This window comes from Myotis nattereri (genome assembly GCF_964212035.1).
Source record: "Myotis nattereri genome assembly, chromosome: 16".
Taxonomy (NCBI): domain Eukaryota; kingdom Metazoa; phylum Chordata; class Mammalia; order Chiroptera; family Vespertilionidae; genus Myotis; species Myotis nattereri.
In genome coordinates, this window is record NC_138091.1 from 34,558,939 (window position 1) to 34,576,020 (window position 17,082).

At 38.0% G+C, this 17,082-nt stretch overlaps 1 protein-coding gene and 1 pseudogene across 5 annotated transcripts in view; one reads left to right on the forward strand and one right to left on the reverse strand.

The window, feature by feature from the left end:
* The window catches only part of BCAS3 (BCAS3 microtubule associated cell migration factor), a 472,069-nt gene that overhangs the window by 7,153 nt on the left and 447,834 nt on the right, over positions 1 to 17,082 (forward strand). For all 4 annotated transcript variants that reach the window (XM_081108786.1, XM_081108785.1, XM_081108787.1 and 1 more), the window contains exons 4-5: positions 2,629 to 2,704; positions 11,028 to 11,134. In XM_081108786.1, the coding sequence (XP_080964912.1) occupies positions 2,629 to 2,704; positions 11,028 to 11,134 (183 nt within the window). The remainder of the gene's footprint in view (positions 1 to 2,628; positions 2,705 to 11,027; positions 11,135 to 17,082) is intronic.
* On the reverse strand, positions 15,620 to 16,101 carry LOC308532074 (large ribosomal subunit protein eL21-like; annotated as a pseudogene). Its single transcript has one exon. The product of its transcript is annotated as a large ribosomal subunit protein eL21-like (transcript).

Below are 17,082 nucleotides of genomic sequence, written 5' to 3' on the forward strand. Positions count from 1 at the left end.
GTTTGGTAGTCTGCTAACCACCATTAAAACGGCCAGTGAAAGCTGTATGGGCACTGGGTGAGTCTGCATCACTGAGAATGAAATAACTAAACATGGGCAAAGATTATCTTAAGTTGAGAGGCAAAATGACATGATGTCATCTACCTTCTTCATGCAAACCTGCTGGAAGGCACACAAGAAAAAATACTCAGATGCTTCTGTTAGCTTCACAGAATTTTCTCAGGAATGCTTAATAGAGAACACCATGTCTGGGAAGGATAGAGGAAAACCTGAAGACGTAACAAAAGTATTCAAGCCTTTCTATGAAAATCTTATTTCTCCCTGAGGAGGAAAACAAAGAACTTCTGGAATCCACATATATTGAAAGGCTTCTTTCAGCCTTGTTTTGTTCTGCATATCACCCAGAAGTCAAAGGACAGCATCTTCTGATGTTGCAAAGGAATAGGGAGAATATTGAATAATGCTACAGGTGATAAGCAACTTGATAATTTTGCTAAACTGAAGGAAATGTTGATAAAATGTTACTGCTTTACAAGATTTAAGAAGAGCCTGAGATAGGAAAAAAGAAGTCCTAAATGTAATATGTCTTAGATTGGATCTTGGAGCAGAGAAAGACATTAGTGGAAAAACTGGCGAAATCCCATGAGATCTGGGCCTTAATTAGTAGTAATGCATCAGTTAGCTTCAGAGTTTTGACGAATGTACCATGGTAAGGTAAGATTTAGTTATACTAGGTAGTTCACATTAGAGGAATCTGGGTAAGGTGTATTTGAGAACTTTCTGTACTGTTTAGTAATCTAAAATTATTCCAAAATAAAAAATTATTTTTAAAAAAGAGTTTTCAAGGGTGATAAGGGTAAGAGACCAAGGAGGAAGAGGAAGAAGATAAGGATGAGAAGATAACTGGTAATAAGGGTGAGATGGTTGAAGATAAAGTTGGTTATTGTGTGGGTTTTTCTCTTCAAAGAAATTAACTGCCCTATTCACATCTCACTTTTTTTTTTAAAGACAATTGAAATCAAGAATTTTTTGTGTATAGTAAATTTACAATTAAAGTAACTGTCTTTTAATAGTATTTTCAGTGTCCTTTACCTTTGTATGGTAAGTACAGGGACATTTAAATGGTATGGAAATTTAAAGCAGGTCATGTATAACACAAATTATGGGATGGTAGTTTTTGTATGCTTTTGATATACCATATTAAATAATAATTCTCTGAACTGGGAACCACTTTATAATTGAAAATGTTGCAGCTCTTTTGTTGACATTCTAAATATTTTTAAATTCATACAATAAAAACACTTGCTTTATGGAGAGATGACTTCCTTTGACTACTGTTGAGAACCCTTGACACTTTTCCCATGACTTCAGGGCAGTTTATGTTTATCTTTGTGGCCCTTGCAGGCTTGTAGAAACTAGCTAATAGGTTAGGTGTAGAGGCCAGATCAGAGACTGAAAAAGTAATACTTTTTTTCCACCCCCCAAAACTGCCCTCCAACTGGATGCATGAAGAAAGTAATATTCCTTTTTGTGTGTGTGACTACAAACAAGTGAATTTATTTTTGTGTTTTTGTGCTGTATTTTTAAGCCTACAAAAGAAAAGCAAATAAAGCTTTTAATTGTTTTATGATTTAGGGAATAAGGTCATATGGATATACTATCCTATCATTCTGTTTATAATATCAAGGAGTACATTTTAAAAAATATATATATTTTTACTGATTTCAGAGAGAAAGGGAGAGGGAGAAAGAGAAACATCAATGATGAGAATCATTGATCGGCTGCCTCCTGCATGCCCCCCATTCAGGATCGAGCCCGCAACCCAGGCATTAAAAAACATTTTATTTTTCAATTACAGATGACATTCAGTATTATTTTATATTAGTTCCAGGTGTATAGACTAGTAGTTATACAATTATATAATGTAAGAAGTGATGTCCCCGATAATTCTAGTACATACATAGTTATTACAGTATTATTGACTATATTTCCTATGCTGTAAGAAAGTAATACTCTTGAAAATTTTGGCTAGAGTGTAAATAGCCTGATCATAAATACATGGAAACTAAATAGTTTTATTTTTTTAAGACTTATTTGTTGGCCAATACAGGAAATGATTTAGTTTTTTGAGCGCCTTTAAATTATAGTGCTATTTCCTAATATACTATGATTATTATATTCTAAGTTTCTGCAATTCTTTTCAAAAAATTTTTTTAAAATCCTCACTTAGGGACATCTTTTCATAGATTTTTTAGAGAGAAAGGGAGGGAGAAGGAGAGAGAAACAACAATGTGAGAGAGAAACATTGATTGGTTGCCTACCATACATGTCCTGACGGGAATGAACCCACAACCATTTGGTGTAATGGAACAATGCTTCAACCAACTGAGCCAGGGCTTCTGCAGTATTTTAGTAGCTTAAAAACTCTATTTTGAACAAGGTTTTCAGACTCCTGGATAACTTTCTTGGGGAGTACAAATATTACAAAATGTGCTGTTTCCAAGATGAAGGTAGGATTGGTGAAATTGTAGAGGGATAGTGTTGGTTTTAAGTTACTCTTTGTTTTGAACATCAGTAATATTAGAGCTGTAAAATATTTTTATTCAAACATTTCTGTTTACTGTGCAGGCTTACAGTGGGACACCTCTAACAGAAGAAAAGGAGAAAATAGTCTGGGTCAGATTTGAAAATGCAGATTTAAATGGTATGGTTTTAACTTTTTGGGGCTTATGCATTCAATGTTTGCTTCAGGGTGACCTGATTCTTGAGTCAGATTACTTTCTCTTTTAGTAACTTTTTAGTTTTCAAAATAAATTTGTGTTTAATTTAAAATAGCATAACCACATTTTTACAGAAACTTTATTAGAACTAATATGGTATTGTACAAGTCTGAAAGCAGTTGTAACATAGGGCCTAGCGCTTAGCCTGAAACTTTAAGTCCAAGAGAGAGGCGGCTGCCCCCTGTCTGTTTCCCAGGCTACCATGTCTGTTATCTGGCTGAATTGTGGAGGCACTGGTGAGAAACTGAACGGGAGGATGGGAGAGAGGGAAGAGTATTATTCTTCTCTCTCCTTCTCCCTGTCAGTGGCTGCATTTTCTCTGTGGTTTTTAGGTTCCCTTGGGCAGTTGTGCTGGCAGTCCAGTTTTTACCAGGTGACCTCCGCACCCTGCACTCCTCTGTGTCTTCCTAGGCTATGGGTAGCAATGACTTCCTGCTATCGCTAATCTCGTAGGCTGCCTCACCGTTCCTTCTCAGCTACCAGTTAAATTCCCAGTTACAAATACACTGACTTGTTTTAATTTCCTAGTTGGACCTTGATTGATACCATACTCTTGAATCTTTGTCTCCTCTAGACTTTTAGAATGTAGTGCCTTATTTTCCTTTAAAAGCTACTGTCCAGGCCCTGGTCGGTTTGGCTCAGTGGATAATGTTGAACTGTGGACTGAAGGGTCCTGGGTTCAATTCTGGTCAGGGGCATATGCCCGAGTTGTGGACTCGATCAATGGTTCTCTCTCATCATTGATGTTTCTATCTCTCCCTTTCCCTTTCTCTCCGAAATCAATAAAGAACATGAAATAAAAAATAAAAAAGCTACTGTCCAGGATGAGAGAGGCTAAGTACTGCCTCTGCTATTGGTTTCTTCTGAATTTTGGATTCTCTATTAGCTGGTTCGTTCAAATAATGACAACCTCTTGGGCCCTCTTTATGGGGAACAAAACATTCATTTGTAGGGGTGATTATTTATGATTTATAAACTTTTCCTACTGTATCTCTTTTTGAAAGCTTACTATATTTTACATTTTCTTTTAATGGCTCAGATTTCTTTGTTTATTAGCATAAGTCCTTCCTGTTCCTTCTTCATTTCTAACTATAATGCAGTGTTTGAATTGAACTCTGCTTTGGTGATTGCTTTCTGTTTCTTCCAATAGTCCTGGGAGCTCTGCTCTTTTGCTTAAAATTATAAAGTGCTGTCAGGTAGCCCCTTCCCTCCAGGCTGCATCCTAGTTGATATGGTTTATCATGGTTGGGGATTGGGGAGCCAGTCCTGCATCATCCTAGGTATCTCCATTCCTAATCAATGCTTTAATTTTGGCTGTCGTTAGGTAGAGATGACTACTTTTGGAGGTCATTAGAGAGTAGGACAAGGGCCTTTTGTATCATGATCACTGTTCTGTTTCTCATCCAGACAGTCTGATTCATGCCTAAGCTTGTTTTCCTTAAGGTACCATACTGAAAAAGAAGTAGCCAAAGCAGTTTCAAATCTGATATATATATTTTTTAAATATGGTTTATTGATTTCAGAGAGGAAGAGAGAGGGAGAGATAGAAACATCATTGAGAGAGAATCATTGATCGGCTGCCTTCAGCATACCCCATACTGGGGATCAAGCCTGCAACCCAGGCATGTGCCCTTGACTGGACTCGAACCTGGGACCCTTCAGTCCACAGGCCGATGCTCAATTCCAGGGGTCCTCAAACTACGGCCCGCGGGCCACATGCAAATACAAATATTGTATTTGTTCCCGTTTTGTTTTCTTACTTCAAAATAAGATATGTGCAGTGTGCATAGGAGTTTGTTCATCGTTATTTTTTAAACTATAGTCTGGCCCTCCAACGGTCTGAGGGACAGTGAACTGGCCCCCTGTTTAAAAAGTTTGAGGACCCCTGCTCTATCCACTGAGCCAAAGCAGCTAGGGCCTGATATTTTTCTATCAAATTCCCTAAAGGTGTGAATATGGTTTGAGACCCAGAGCACACTGGGTTATCCAGCTGGTTCGCTACAGTATAACCAGAACTGTCAAGTCTCTAATCTGTGAGGGGGAAGCTCTTTGCACCCCATTGCCTTTCTTGACTTGGCCAATTCTAATATGAAGTCTAGTACTATACTTAGGTACCAGTTTTTATATTTAATAGCCCCTTCTTCAGTTGCAAGTGATTGATTTAAGGGAATAAAAAAATTAATTGTGGTAAAATGCACATAGAAGTGTATTATTTCAACCATTTTTAAGTGTATGGTTTAATAGTCTTTAAGTACAGTATGTCCTCAGTTAACATTGTGGATAAGTTCTCAGAAGTATGGTGAAACAAAGTGTAAGGAAACCAGTTTTAACATAGGCTAATTGATATAAACAAGAGTTAATTTCCTACAGTATCTCATCAATATTATAATGAAATGATATTGAATGAAATTTATTGTTGGAGGACTTACTGCACATTCACTTTGTTATGCAGCTGATATCTAGAACTCTTAATCTTGTAAAACTGAAATTTTATACCCATTAAACAACAATTTCACATTCTCTCCTTCCCACTAGCCTCCGGCAATCACAGTTCTATTTATGACTCTGAATTTGACTACTTCAGTTCCTCATAAGTGGTGTTATATAGTATTTGTCTTTTTGTGACTGGCTCATTTCATGTAGTATAATGTCCTTAGATTCATTAATGTTGTAGCATCTGTAGGTTTTTCTTTTTTTTTTAGGGCTGTGTAATATTCATTTGTATGTGTGTACTACATTTTGTTCTCTATTTGTCCTTTGATGTTCCATTTGGGTTATGTACACCTTTAGGCTTTGTGAATAATGCTGCTATGAACATGGGTGTACAGATATTGCTTTGAATGCCTGCCTTCAATTCTTTTTGAGTATATACTCATAAGTGGGATTATTTGCTTATATGGTAATTCTGTTTTTAATTTTTTGAGGAACCACCATACTGTTTTCATAGGAGATTTTTATTGAAACCTACTCATATAGCTTGTGTCAATGTAAGAAAGATCCAAACCTGTAGAGAATTTGTATAATAGTTTACTTGAGCCAAACTGACAACATAAGCTGCGGAGCAAGATCTCAAATGCTCCAGAGAGTTCTGCAGCTTCTTAATGCATTTGAAATTAAGAAAGATTACTTGAAGGTGGGAACAGACAAAGCAAGGAGTGGATCATAGGACAGTTAATAAGATTATGTGTTATCTTGAGGGTGGTCACCCTTTAGAAGGAGGGGATATGTACTTATCTTCACTCAGAGAAAGAAAAATAGCACAAGTGACTAACCATCATCTAATTTAAGAGAAAGGAGATTTTGCTCATATAATGACCTCAGGGTTTTTATATGTGGCCTTGGAGCCCTTCTAAACCTAACAACCTGTGATCAAGGAGGTAGCTATAGTAGAAAGATGACTAGATTGTGTATCAAGAGTCCTGAGCCCTAGCTGGGTTGGTTCAGTGGATAGAGCATCGGCCTTCAGACTGAAGGGTCCTGGGTTCGATTCCATTAAAGGGCGTGTACCTCGGTTACAGGCTCAGTCCCCATCCCTGGTTGGGGTACATAGGGCAGGCAACCAATCTGTGTGTCTCTCTCACATTGATGTTTCTCTCTTTGTCTCTCCCCCTCCTTTCTACTCTTTAAATATCAATGGAAAAATGTCCTTGGGTGAGGATTAACAGAAAAAATAAAATAAAAAGCGTTATTAAGAAAAAAGTTCTGAGATTTTCCTAACTTGTCAATGATAAAATGAAATTGGCTCTGGTTCTGCATATAAAACAGGATTGTATATGTGTGTCAGATTAGATGATGTATCTATACCAAAGCACACTGAAAATTAGAAATGACCATTAAGTGTTAGATATACAGAGAATTAATTATGCCCTATGAAAATAAGCTTATAATTCTGAATTTTGCTGGAAATAGAATCATGTGCTATTAACTTTATGTCAATGAGTTTCTATTATAAAATCAGCATTAAGCTGGCTGGTGTTGCTCAGCAGTTGAACCAGGAGGTCACAGTTTGAATCCGGGTCAGGGCATATGCTCGATCCCCAGTGTGGGGAGTGCAGGAGGCAGCCAATCAGTGATTCTCTCTCATCGTTGATGTTTCTAACTCTCCTTCTCCCCCCCCCCCCTTTTTTTTTTAAGAAAACAAAACAAAAAAAACAGCATTAAAACATTATTGACCATAAGCTATGTTTTGATCTTTATATTGGGGCAGCAGGAAGCCCCTAATGTAGAGAATGGAGGTGAGGAGGTATGCCATTATTTGTGATTTAGAGAGAGAGCACTGTGACTGTTGGGCAGCGGTGGATATGGGAAGTTAGTTATGCTTTTGGAATAGATGGAGCTGGGACAGGGTGGTGGTGTAAGAAGAGAGCTGTTTAGGAAGACAGGGTTGGGGGAGCTTTATTGCTAGAAGGAAGGAAGAAGGTGTTTCCTGATGTTGCTTTTTCACCGAAAGTGGGAACCTTGGAAGATCAGATTTGGGGAGAAAAATAATGATCTTTGAGTGGAATTTGCTCTACTATTGAGATACCCAACAACTCATGCTGAAGAGACACTAACTGAAGCAATGGGATCACGTAGGGGAGGGTACACTGTGAGAAGAAAAGGGAAACTTTCAAACCTGTAGAGAATTTTTATGAGTTTATTTGAGTCAAACTGATGACAATGCCGGGAAGCAGTTTTACACATCAGAATCAAAGGGGAAGCTGTATGGGGTTACAAGAAATTCATTAAAATTCATTAGGGGGGGTTACAAGTGATTCATGAATTGGGCAGCACCCCTTCTGGCAACCAGGAGGGTGTTCCAAGGGCTTGTACAAAATGGAAGGTTTTTTTTAGGAAAAAGGGAGCAAGGGAGAAAAAAAAGAAAGGATTGTTTTTGGGCTGAACATCATTGGGGGAAAGAGATACAGGCGGTTGTTTTTTTAAAAAAAGATTTTTATTGTGCTAGAGAGAGAAGAAGGGAGAGGAAGAGAGAGACAGAGAGATCGGCTGCCTCCTGCATGCTCCACACTGAATATCGAGCCTGAAACGGCACAAGCCCTGACCTGGAATTGAACCAGGGACTGTTTTTGGTGTATAGGCTGATGCTCAACCAAATGAGCCACACTGGCCAGGGCCTGAATGGCTTTTGTTATACAGATTGAGGACGGAGAGGGTCCTCTTTTAACAGATAACCTTACTGGTGCTTGACCATAAAATTCCAGACTGATAAGTTTCTGGGAGAGGTTGAAATTGCAGTTAGGGCAGGTATTAAATTTAGGTTTGGTATCAGGGACTTTCAGCATGAGGGATGCCATTTTGGGCCTATGGTTTTCTCTTTAACAACAACTTGGAGATGATTGGCGACTAAAGCAAAAGTCACTTTGGAGGAGTGTTAGGGGCAGAAACCATCTTGGAATGTATTTTTGGGTGAATGAAAAATCAAAAATAGATGATGGTTATAAACAACTCAATCGAGGAATTCAGCTTCTAGGAGAGGAGAGTGATGAAATCAAATACCGGGAGAAGGATATTGCTACTTTAATTTATGATTTTTACAAACCTTTATATTGTGCAAACATCATGGTAAAGAACACAAAATTAAAGTATAGGTCAGTGAAATTTTTACAAACCCAACACCTCTGTAACCATCATATAGGGTAAGAAAAAGAATATTACGAATTTCCTGGTTATTTTGAATTTCATATAGATAGAATTATTCAATATAAGGTCTTTTGTGTCTGGTTTATTTTGCTCATTATGTCTGTGAGGTTCATTCATGTTATGGTGTATGGTAGTAAGGTAGTTCATTCTTTTTTCTGTGCTCAAAAGTATTCAGTTGTATCAGTATAACACTGCGCTTGTTGATTCTGTTGATGGACCTTTGCATTCATTGCAGCTTTTGGCTCTTTTCAAATAGTCTTGCTATGGATATTCTTGTGCATGTCTCTTAGTGTATGTGTGTGTGCTAATGCTTCTAATGAGCATGTATACCTAGAGTGGAACTGCTGTCAAAGGGCGTGGTATCCTCAGCTTGACTAAGTTGTCAAACTGTTTTCCAAAGTGGTTGTACTAATTAAATTCACCAGCATTGAATAAGCAATCCATTTGCTCCACATCCTCTCAACACTTGATTTTGTCATTGTGGTTTTAATTAGCATTTCATTGATTACAGCAAATGAGGTCCAGCCACTTTTCATGTTTTATTGATCTTTTGAATATCCTCTTTTTGAAGTGCTGTTTCATGTCTCTTGCCTATTTTTCTAATGACTTATCTTTCATATAGATTTTTAATTGTTACATGTACTGGATGAGTCCTTGTGGGGTTATGCTTGTTGCAAGACTCTTCTCCCATCCTGTGGCTCCTGATTAACAGAAGTTCTTCATTTTAATGTAAAAAATAATGCAGTAGAATTTGCCAATCTTTTGTGCTAATGTTACTGGAAAGGGGACCAGGCCCTGAACTGGTCTAGGGCCTAGGGACAGCTGGTAGTGTGTGGGTTCTTGATTTTGTGCAGGAAAAATTTCACAACACAAGTCCAGGTGAATTTTAGAGGACTTTTATTAAAGCTGCAGACAGGGAAATAAGAACGGACTGGGGAAATCAGCTTAGGCGAATCTTCTTTGGCCCACTAAGAAGCCAGAGAAAAGGGGTCCCTTGGGGACAGGGTCAGGGGGGTTGTCTGGGATTAGTGGCTGCTACCCATTGATGCCCTGGCTGCAAGCCTCATGGAGTCCCTTAGAATTTAGGAGATGCCTGCCTGTGGGGAAAGAAGAGGAGGGAAGGTTCACGGGTGGAGGTGGGGGAGGCACAGGCACAGGTGTGCTGATGAGAGGGAGAGCGTGCACTGGACCTTCTGACCTTCCTTTTGAGGGGTTTGAAAGGCTGCGTGTTTAGGGGAAGTCTTAGGGAGGATGTCGATAGAATATTCATCAGCTTTATGCTGATGTACCAAAATGAGATTTATTCTCTTAACTTCATCTGTCCTTGGGTGTGGTTAGCAAATGGCACTAATTGGATTTCTGCTATCTGTCTCCCTGAGCAGGATGATTTAAGCTATTTACCCTCTGGTTGGGGAGAACAAGTGCAAATCATATACTCTTAAGTGTCCCTGATTTAGGGAAGATAGGATTTACTAGATGGTTACAAAATGCTATTTAACTAGTTTCCCTATTCTGCTTCTCTTGGCTTACTGGCCTGTCTCACTGAGGTGTGTGTGTGTGTGTGTGTGTGTGTAGAAATCTTTCCTTATACTGTGATCATGAAAATACTTTTCTGAATTATATTTCAGAGTTTAATTTTGTCTACATTATATATATCTAAAATCCCCTGGTACTGGTTTATTTGAAAAAATAGGGAACACTTCCGCATGTGTAAATGCTCCTTGAAAGTGTCCAATAGCATGGAAGGAATCGAAGAAACAGAAAAGGAATGATTGGAAAAAGGGCCCCTGAGAAGGGGTGGAGGATGGGACCCAAAGCACAGATGGAGGGTTTGCTTTCGACAGCAGGAAAGACAACTATTTGTAATAGGATGGAAGGTGAAGAGGCTGCCACAGATGCAAATCGATCTTTGGCAACAGGAAGTTTGTAGTTTCCCTGTGCAGTATGAGACAGATTATTGGAGTGAGGAGAGAGTGGACAGAGTCAGGACTGGGACAAAGTTTAAGAAAGTCGTTGAATAAATTATAAATTAAGTTCTAGAAACAATAAATTTGTTGTGCAGTTTTGAGCATCCAGTTGAAGCTTGTGGAGGTAATTTAATTTATAGTGTACCAATTTTTTCTCACAATGATGTTTCTATGTCAGTATATGGCTGCCAAAGAACATACTAGGATAGTGGGTAGTTGGGTTCATCTAGGAATAGGGCTTTGCTATTTGGATGCTATGCAAAGATCCCACAAAGAAGGATAAGAGAATGTAGATTATTGACAGAAATTACTGAGATGGTTGATAAAAAACTAAGATGGGAGGAGTATCTAAGGTGAGTCTAAAGGGAAGAGGCAGGGGTGTCAGTGAACTGAATAGCCCACAACCCTGCCATGTGTTTTGACTGGTAATCGAACCGGCAACCTGTTGGTTCTTGGGTCATTGCTCAACTGCTGAGCTGCACTGGCTGGGATGTTCACTTCCTTTAATGAGGTCTTCCAAATACTTCTGCACTTATTTTTTATTGTGAGACAATTGTAGTACTAATGGAATTAAAGAAATATGTTGCTATCTTAACTGACATTGTGTCTTTTTAATTCCTGTTATTTAATTCTAATGTAGATACATCAAGAAATCTGGAATTTCATGAAATACACAGCACTGGGAATGAGCCGCCTTTGCTGATTATGATTGGCTACAGTGATGGAATACAGGTCTGGAGCATCCCTGTAAGTATGAAGATGGTTGACTTCCTAAAATACAATACTTTTGCTGAATGCTGTCTGATGGGAAATCTGGTGATACTTTCAGAAAGGTCTCATTCATTTGTTTCATAGTAGTTGCTTAAGATACAGTTAGGTGTGCAACACCATGCAAAGTACAAGGAATAAGGGCCAGAGATGCTGTAAATGATTTTGAAAAGTGGACTAGGAATTGTGGGAATCACTTTATATGCAAGATCTCAGTTTTGTCATGGTAACTCTACTAAGTAGGTATTATTTTTTCCTCCCATTTTATAAATGATTAAACAGATTTACAAAGGACTTGTTTTAAAAATTAGCAATCACTTAAGAAAAATCAGTGTTTTAGAATTAAACATTCACTTCATCCCCACTCCCACTCTTAGTTCCCATTTCCCCTACCTTGAGGCAGCCAAATTTTCTAGTTTCTTATGTATCCTTATAGCTATATTTTATGCAAAAAATATATAAATATATTTTTCCCACTCTGCTCTTTCCTAACAGATAGGAGCATATTAGTTTGTACCTTGAGGTTTTTTTCCTCATCAAGTCAGTGTTCTGAGAGATGCTTCGTTGAGTTTTATAGCTGCATATAAGCTACCTGGGTTTCCTTAATTTACGTAACTTGTTCCCTATTACTGAAAAACATAAATGTCCCTTTTTAAAATTAGAAACAATAATGTAATACATGACCTTGAACAAAACTTACTTTATATGTGTGTATCTGCGTAGGGTTAGTTCCGATTTTGATAAATGTTTGAATTGCCTAACAGGTCCCAGTTTGCCTTTTAAACCCTACATATTCCACTTTGGAATGACCCAAAATAAAATGTCCTAAAAGAGGAAAAGGCTTGGTAGGATCACAGCTCAGTGAAGTGTAGTCGGGATTGCATACTGCAGCTTATACTTATTTACATTCTGGTTTATGGCATGACCTAAATACCGCATCTCCTCAGTAGATGGGGGCAGACAGGGGACTTCTATTGTGTGGTTCTTTTGCAGTTGGAGGCTTGGGGCCAATAGAATTTTAATTTGTACCTTTAATAAATATATTCACCAAACTCATTAGAAGCCCCTTGTGTGTGTTTGTGTGTGTCTCAGCTAGAATTCCCCTGCCTTTTTTGGTTGTTGTTGTTCTTTTGGGTAATATGGTTACTACTTAAAATATTTATAAATAAACATATATTGCTGCAAATTTAATAGGAATCAGGATATTCTTGAGTGCAGGATTTTGGTGTCAGTAGTGTAAGGATGAAGTAACCAGCATATTGGACTTCATTATTTTTTAAACATTTTAAGTAAAATGTATTTGTTCTTCGATAGATCACTTATGATGAACTTTGGTATTCCATCTGATCATATAATTATGTATCATATTGTTAGGTATTTAGGACTTGGGGTTTTGTATTTCTTGTTTTTGAAGATTGGCTTTATTTTGCAGAGGTAGAAGATTCCTGTTGGTATGGCATGGACTTAGTGTCCTCTTTCTTTAGCCTTTTGGGATGTGTAGCTGACATTTTTCAAGGTCCTGTAACATGGTCTGTAATTTAAGTACTATGCCAAAGGCATGGACAAAGGCCTTAAAATCTGGCATTGGTTTTTATAGGTTTTTTCTTTTTACCCAGGGAACTATTTCTGTGTCGTGATCAGAGGAAAGGGTTTTGTAAATGCAGCTCTTATTAATAGAGACTACCTTTTCATCTATTACACAGTTTGTTGACAGACTTAAAGGCAAAGAGGAAGCTCAAGTTTTAACAAGAGGGTTGAACCTCGTGTGGTTAGGAGTGCTGACTGGATTGAGCACATTCCTTTGGTGGTACTCAGGCTACCAACTTGTTTTGGTTGTAATTAGAGGTATCACTTTTAATACTCACAAAAGTAACTCGTGTTTAGTTCTGAATAACTTAAGGTCTTCTGAGTAATTTAAATTAACTTCTTTAAAGTAGTTTTTATGTCCAGTTTCAAATTTTTATTGACTAGTTTTTTTTTGTTTTGTTTTGTTTTTGACTAGTTGTTTACTATTGCAAGTAGTATAGCCCTGTGAGAACTGTTTCAAAAATTAGGAAGCAGTCCGGGTAATAAGCTCCTTCTGATGCATTGATTGAGCTCTTACTGTGTTCAAAGAGCTTTATATATACACTATCTCATATACTGTACCCTGTGAGGTAGAAGTTACCCTGTTTTACAGGTGGCAAGGTCACATAACTTGTAAGAGGCAGAGTTGGAATTCAAACTCAGTTCTGTCTGACTTCAAATTCAGAGTCCATGGTCTAAGAGCTATACTTCATTACTTCCAACATGTGATTGCAGAAGATATACCATGCACAGTTTGGCAGTTTTAGTTTTCATTGTAAAAGGTTATGATATAGCTTCAAATATTTATCTTTTATAGACTACTGTGACTGTTATGCATTACTCTAACTAAACCCTTCTGAAACTTGTTTATCACTAGTCAGTTATTCAGTAATTATTTAAGTATTCCCATATGCTAGACAGTGGGGAGCTAATGTTGGTCAAGCTAGAAATAATCCTGGCTCTTAGGGATCTTTGCAGACCATAAATCGTATTTGCCTTTTTAAAATTTTTATTGAATTTATTGGGGTGACATTGGTTAATAAAATTATATAGGTTTCAGGTGTACAATTCTATAATATATCATCTGTATATTGTATTGTATGTTTAGCAGCCCCAGTCAAGTCCTCCATCACCATGTATCCCCCCCTTTACCCTCTTCTACGTCCCCCACCCTATTTTCCCTCTGATAATCACCATACTGTTGTCTGTGTCTAAGAAGGTTTTTTTTTTCTTTCTTTAATCCCTTCACCTTTTTCATCCAGCCCCCTGTATTATTGATCTATATATCTGTTTTCATGCCAGTACCATTCTTTTTGATGACGATAGCCTTGTAGTATATTTGATATCAGGTAGGGTGATTCCTCCAGCTTTTGAGTAAGTATAGGTAAGCAGAACGTCAATCCTGGTCCAAACTAAGCACAGTTTTGCCTCAGTTTTGTGCACGGTTCTCTCTTCTGTAGATTTTATATAACTGTCCCACCCGTGAGTCTTCGATTAAGAAAATAAACATATCTTGGTTAAATATTTTTTAAAAATTGATTTTAGAGATGAAGGGAGGGGGAGAGAGAGAAACATCAATGAAGAGAAAGAGTCATTGATCGGGTGCCTCCTGCTTGCCCCACAGTGGGAATCAAGCCCACAATCAGGGCATGTGACCCTGACTGGGAATCAAACCTCGACCTCCTGGTTCAGAGGTTGGCGCTCAACCACTGAGCCATACTGGCCCGAGTGGTTAAACATTTTTTAAGATTGTCTATATAAGAAGTGCGCAAATATGAACGAAGCTTAGATGATGTTCAGGAATATAGTAGAGTTAGCTCAGAAGCAGAACTATGCAGAAGTAATTTTTCTGTTTCCCAATCCCACACTTTGTAGATGAGATGGCTGCAGGAAACCACCAGTTCTCTTAGCTTTCCCAAACTGTCAGGCCCCTACTTTCAACATATCTGATGTAATATAAGAAATGATTATTTCGCCAAACCGGTTTGGCTCAGTGGATAGAGCGTCGGCCTGCGGACTCAAGGGTCCCAGGTTCGATTCCGGTCAAGGGCATGTACCTTGGTTGTGGGCACGTCCCCACTGGGGGGCGTGCAGGAGGCAGCTGGTCAGTGTTTCTAACTCTCTATCCCTCTCCCTTCTTCTCTGTAGAAAATCAATAAAAATATATTAAAAAAAAAAAAAAGAAATGATTATTTCTTATGCTGATGTTCTTGGATAAACAGGCCCTATTCGCATCTATGTCTAACAATGTAATTGCTTCTTTTGGTAATGTAGTAGAGACTCTTTTTAAAATCTTTAATTAAAAAAAAGTTATAAATGTACCTGGACTAAAAACCAAATACTTTTATGGGATTCATATGAAAAGAACAGCATTTCTGTATTCTTCCTTGCTTATCATCTTCATTTCTGTTATTGTTGTTATCATAGTATGTATTTCAGATATTTGAAAGTAACATACTTATATTTTTTTATTTTTTTCCTCCTAGTTTTACACATAGATTGACTTGGTGCTATGAACTATGAGGACTTAATTGGTGTTCATTTATTCAACACAGGTCTGGGATAAAATGTATTTTGAGCAAAATAGACACAGTCTTTACTCTAATACAGCTAGTATGAAAGAAGGATTTAAATAAAAATATATATAACTTAAATTGTAATGTGAAGAAATAATAGAATAATAACTAAGCAGTACAAAAGTTAAGATTTAGCCAGGGTAGGAGGGAACAGCAAATTGTAAAGTCAGAGGCTCTGAGGTGAAGTGTTCTTTTCTCTGTAGTTGGATGCTGATTTAGATTTTTAGTAGTTGTTGTCTCCTCCTCCTCCTCCTCCTCCTCCTCCTCCTCCTCCTACTTCTTCATCATCATCACCAAAGTCTTTTTTATTTTTCCCCACTTATCATGCCATGAATTCATAGGGAATGGGTTCCAGCAGCTCAGGCTCCTTTCCATTGGTTCTCACAAAGCATGCTTCTCTGGGTGGAGCAGGCTGATGCTTCAGTTGATCCCAGGTACCTTTTTCTTTGGCTTCCTTCTTTTTCTGATAATTTTCCTTCACACGTTTCAGGAAGCTATCTCTGCTCTTAGAGAGCTTAATATGCTCAATACGCACATTTAATTCTCTTGGCAAGAATCTTGCCCTAACTAGCTTGTTCACAGCAATGCCCACTGCATGCTGGGTGACACTGTAGACTCTTCCAGTTTTGCCATGGTAACAGTTGTGGGCATTCCTTTTTGAACAGTGCCCATTCCCTTGCTGTCCACAATATCACCTTTCTTGTAGATTCGCAAGTATGTGGCCAAAGGAACAACTCCATGTTTTCTAAAAGGCCTAGAGAATGTATAGCGGGTGCCTCTCCCCTTTCCCTTTGTGTTAGTCATTTTGGCGAATTAGTCTGTGGAACTACGGTTGCCAGGAGCCATGTGCAGGGCCTACCTGGAAGATCTAGTTGTTTTCTTCTTAAAGAATATTGATATAAATATCTTTATTATCATGTAATTTGGAGAGATCAATAAATGTAGAAATACTCATGTTCTTCATAGAATTGTTAAATTGCATTCTCGTAAAGCCATGCCATTCATACTCACTTTGTTCATTTATTGATTCATTCATGTAGCAAAGATTTATTGCCTTTTACATGTCGGAGCCTGATCAAGGTGCTGGGAAAACTGAGTATACAAAATCATTCTTTTGATGGACTTGCCATTCTAGGTAGGTGGGTCGGAGAGCAGTCTAGATGATAAACAAGCATGTACCATGCTAGATGGTGGTGAGTGTTATGGTGGGTGGTTGATGGTGCCATATTATTCAGGTGGTCTGGGAAAACCTCTCTCAGGGATCCCTTGCGTAGAAGTGTGAAAGAGTCATCCTATGGGGTATCTGAGAGAGGAACATTCAAAGCCAGTACTCTGTGGTAGTATTATGTTTTTTCTCTTTTTTCAAAATTTACTTTTTCTTTTTCGGATTGTGTTTTCTATATTCCAGAATAGCAAAGAGGCAATTTATCTAGAGCTGGGTGGGCAAGGTTATGAATGCTAGGAGATGATGTCTGAGAGATGGTAGTGGGCTAGATAGAGCTCTGTCAACCATTGTAAGGACTTTAAAAATTTTCAATATACTCCACAGTTGAAACCATTTTGTAGTGAAAGCATGTATACCCTCTACTAAGATTGTACCATTAAAATTTTACTCTGCTGTATATATATTTTTTTAAAATATATTTTATTGATTTTTTACAGAGAGGAAGGGATAGAGATAGAGAGTCAGAAACATCGATGAGAGAGAAACATCGATCAGCTGCCTCCTGCACATCTCCTACTGGGGATATGCCCGCAACCCAGGTACATGCCCTTGACCGGAAT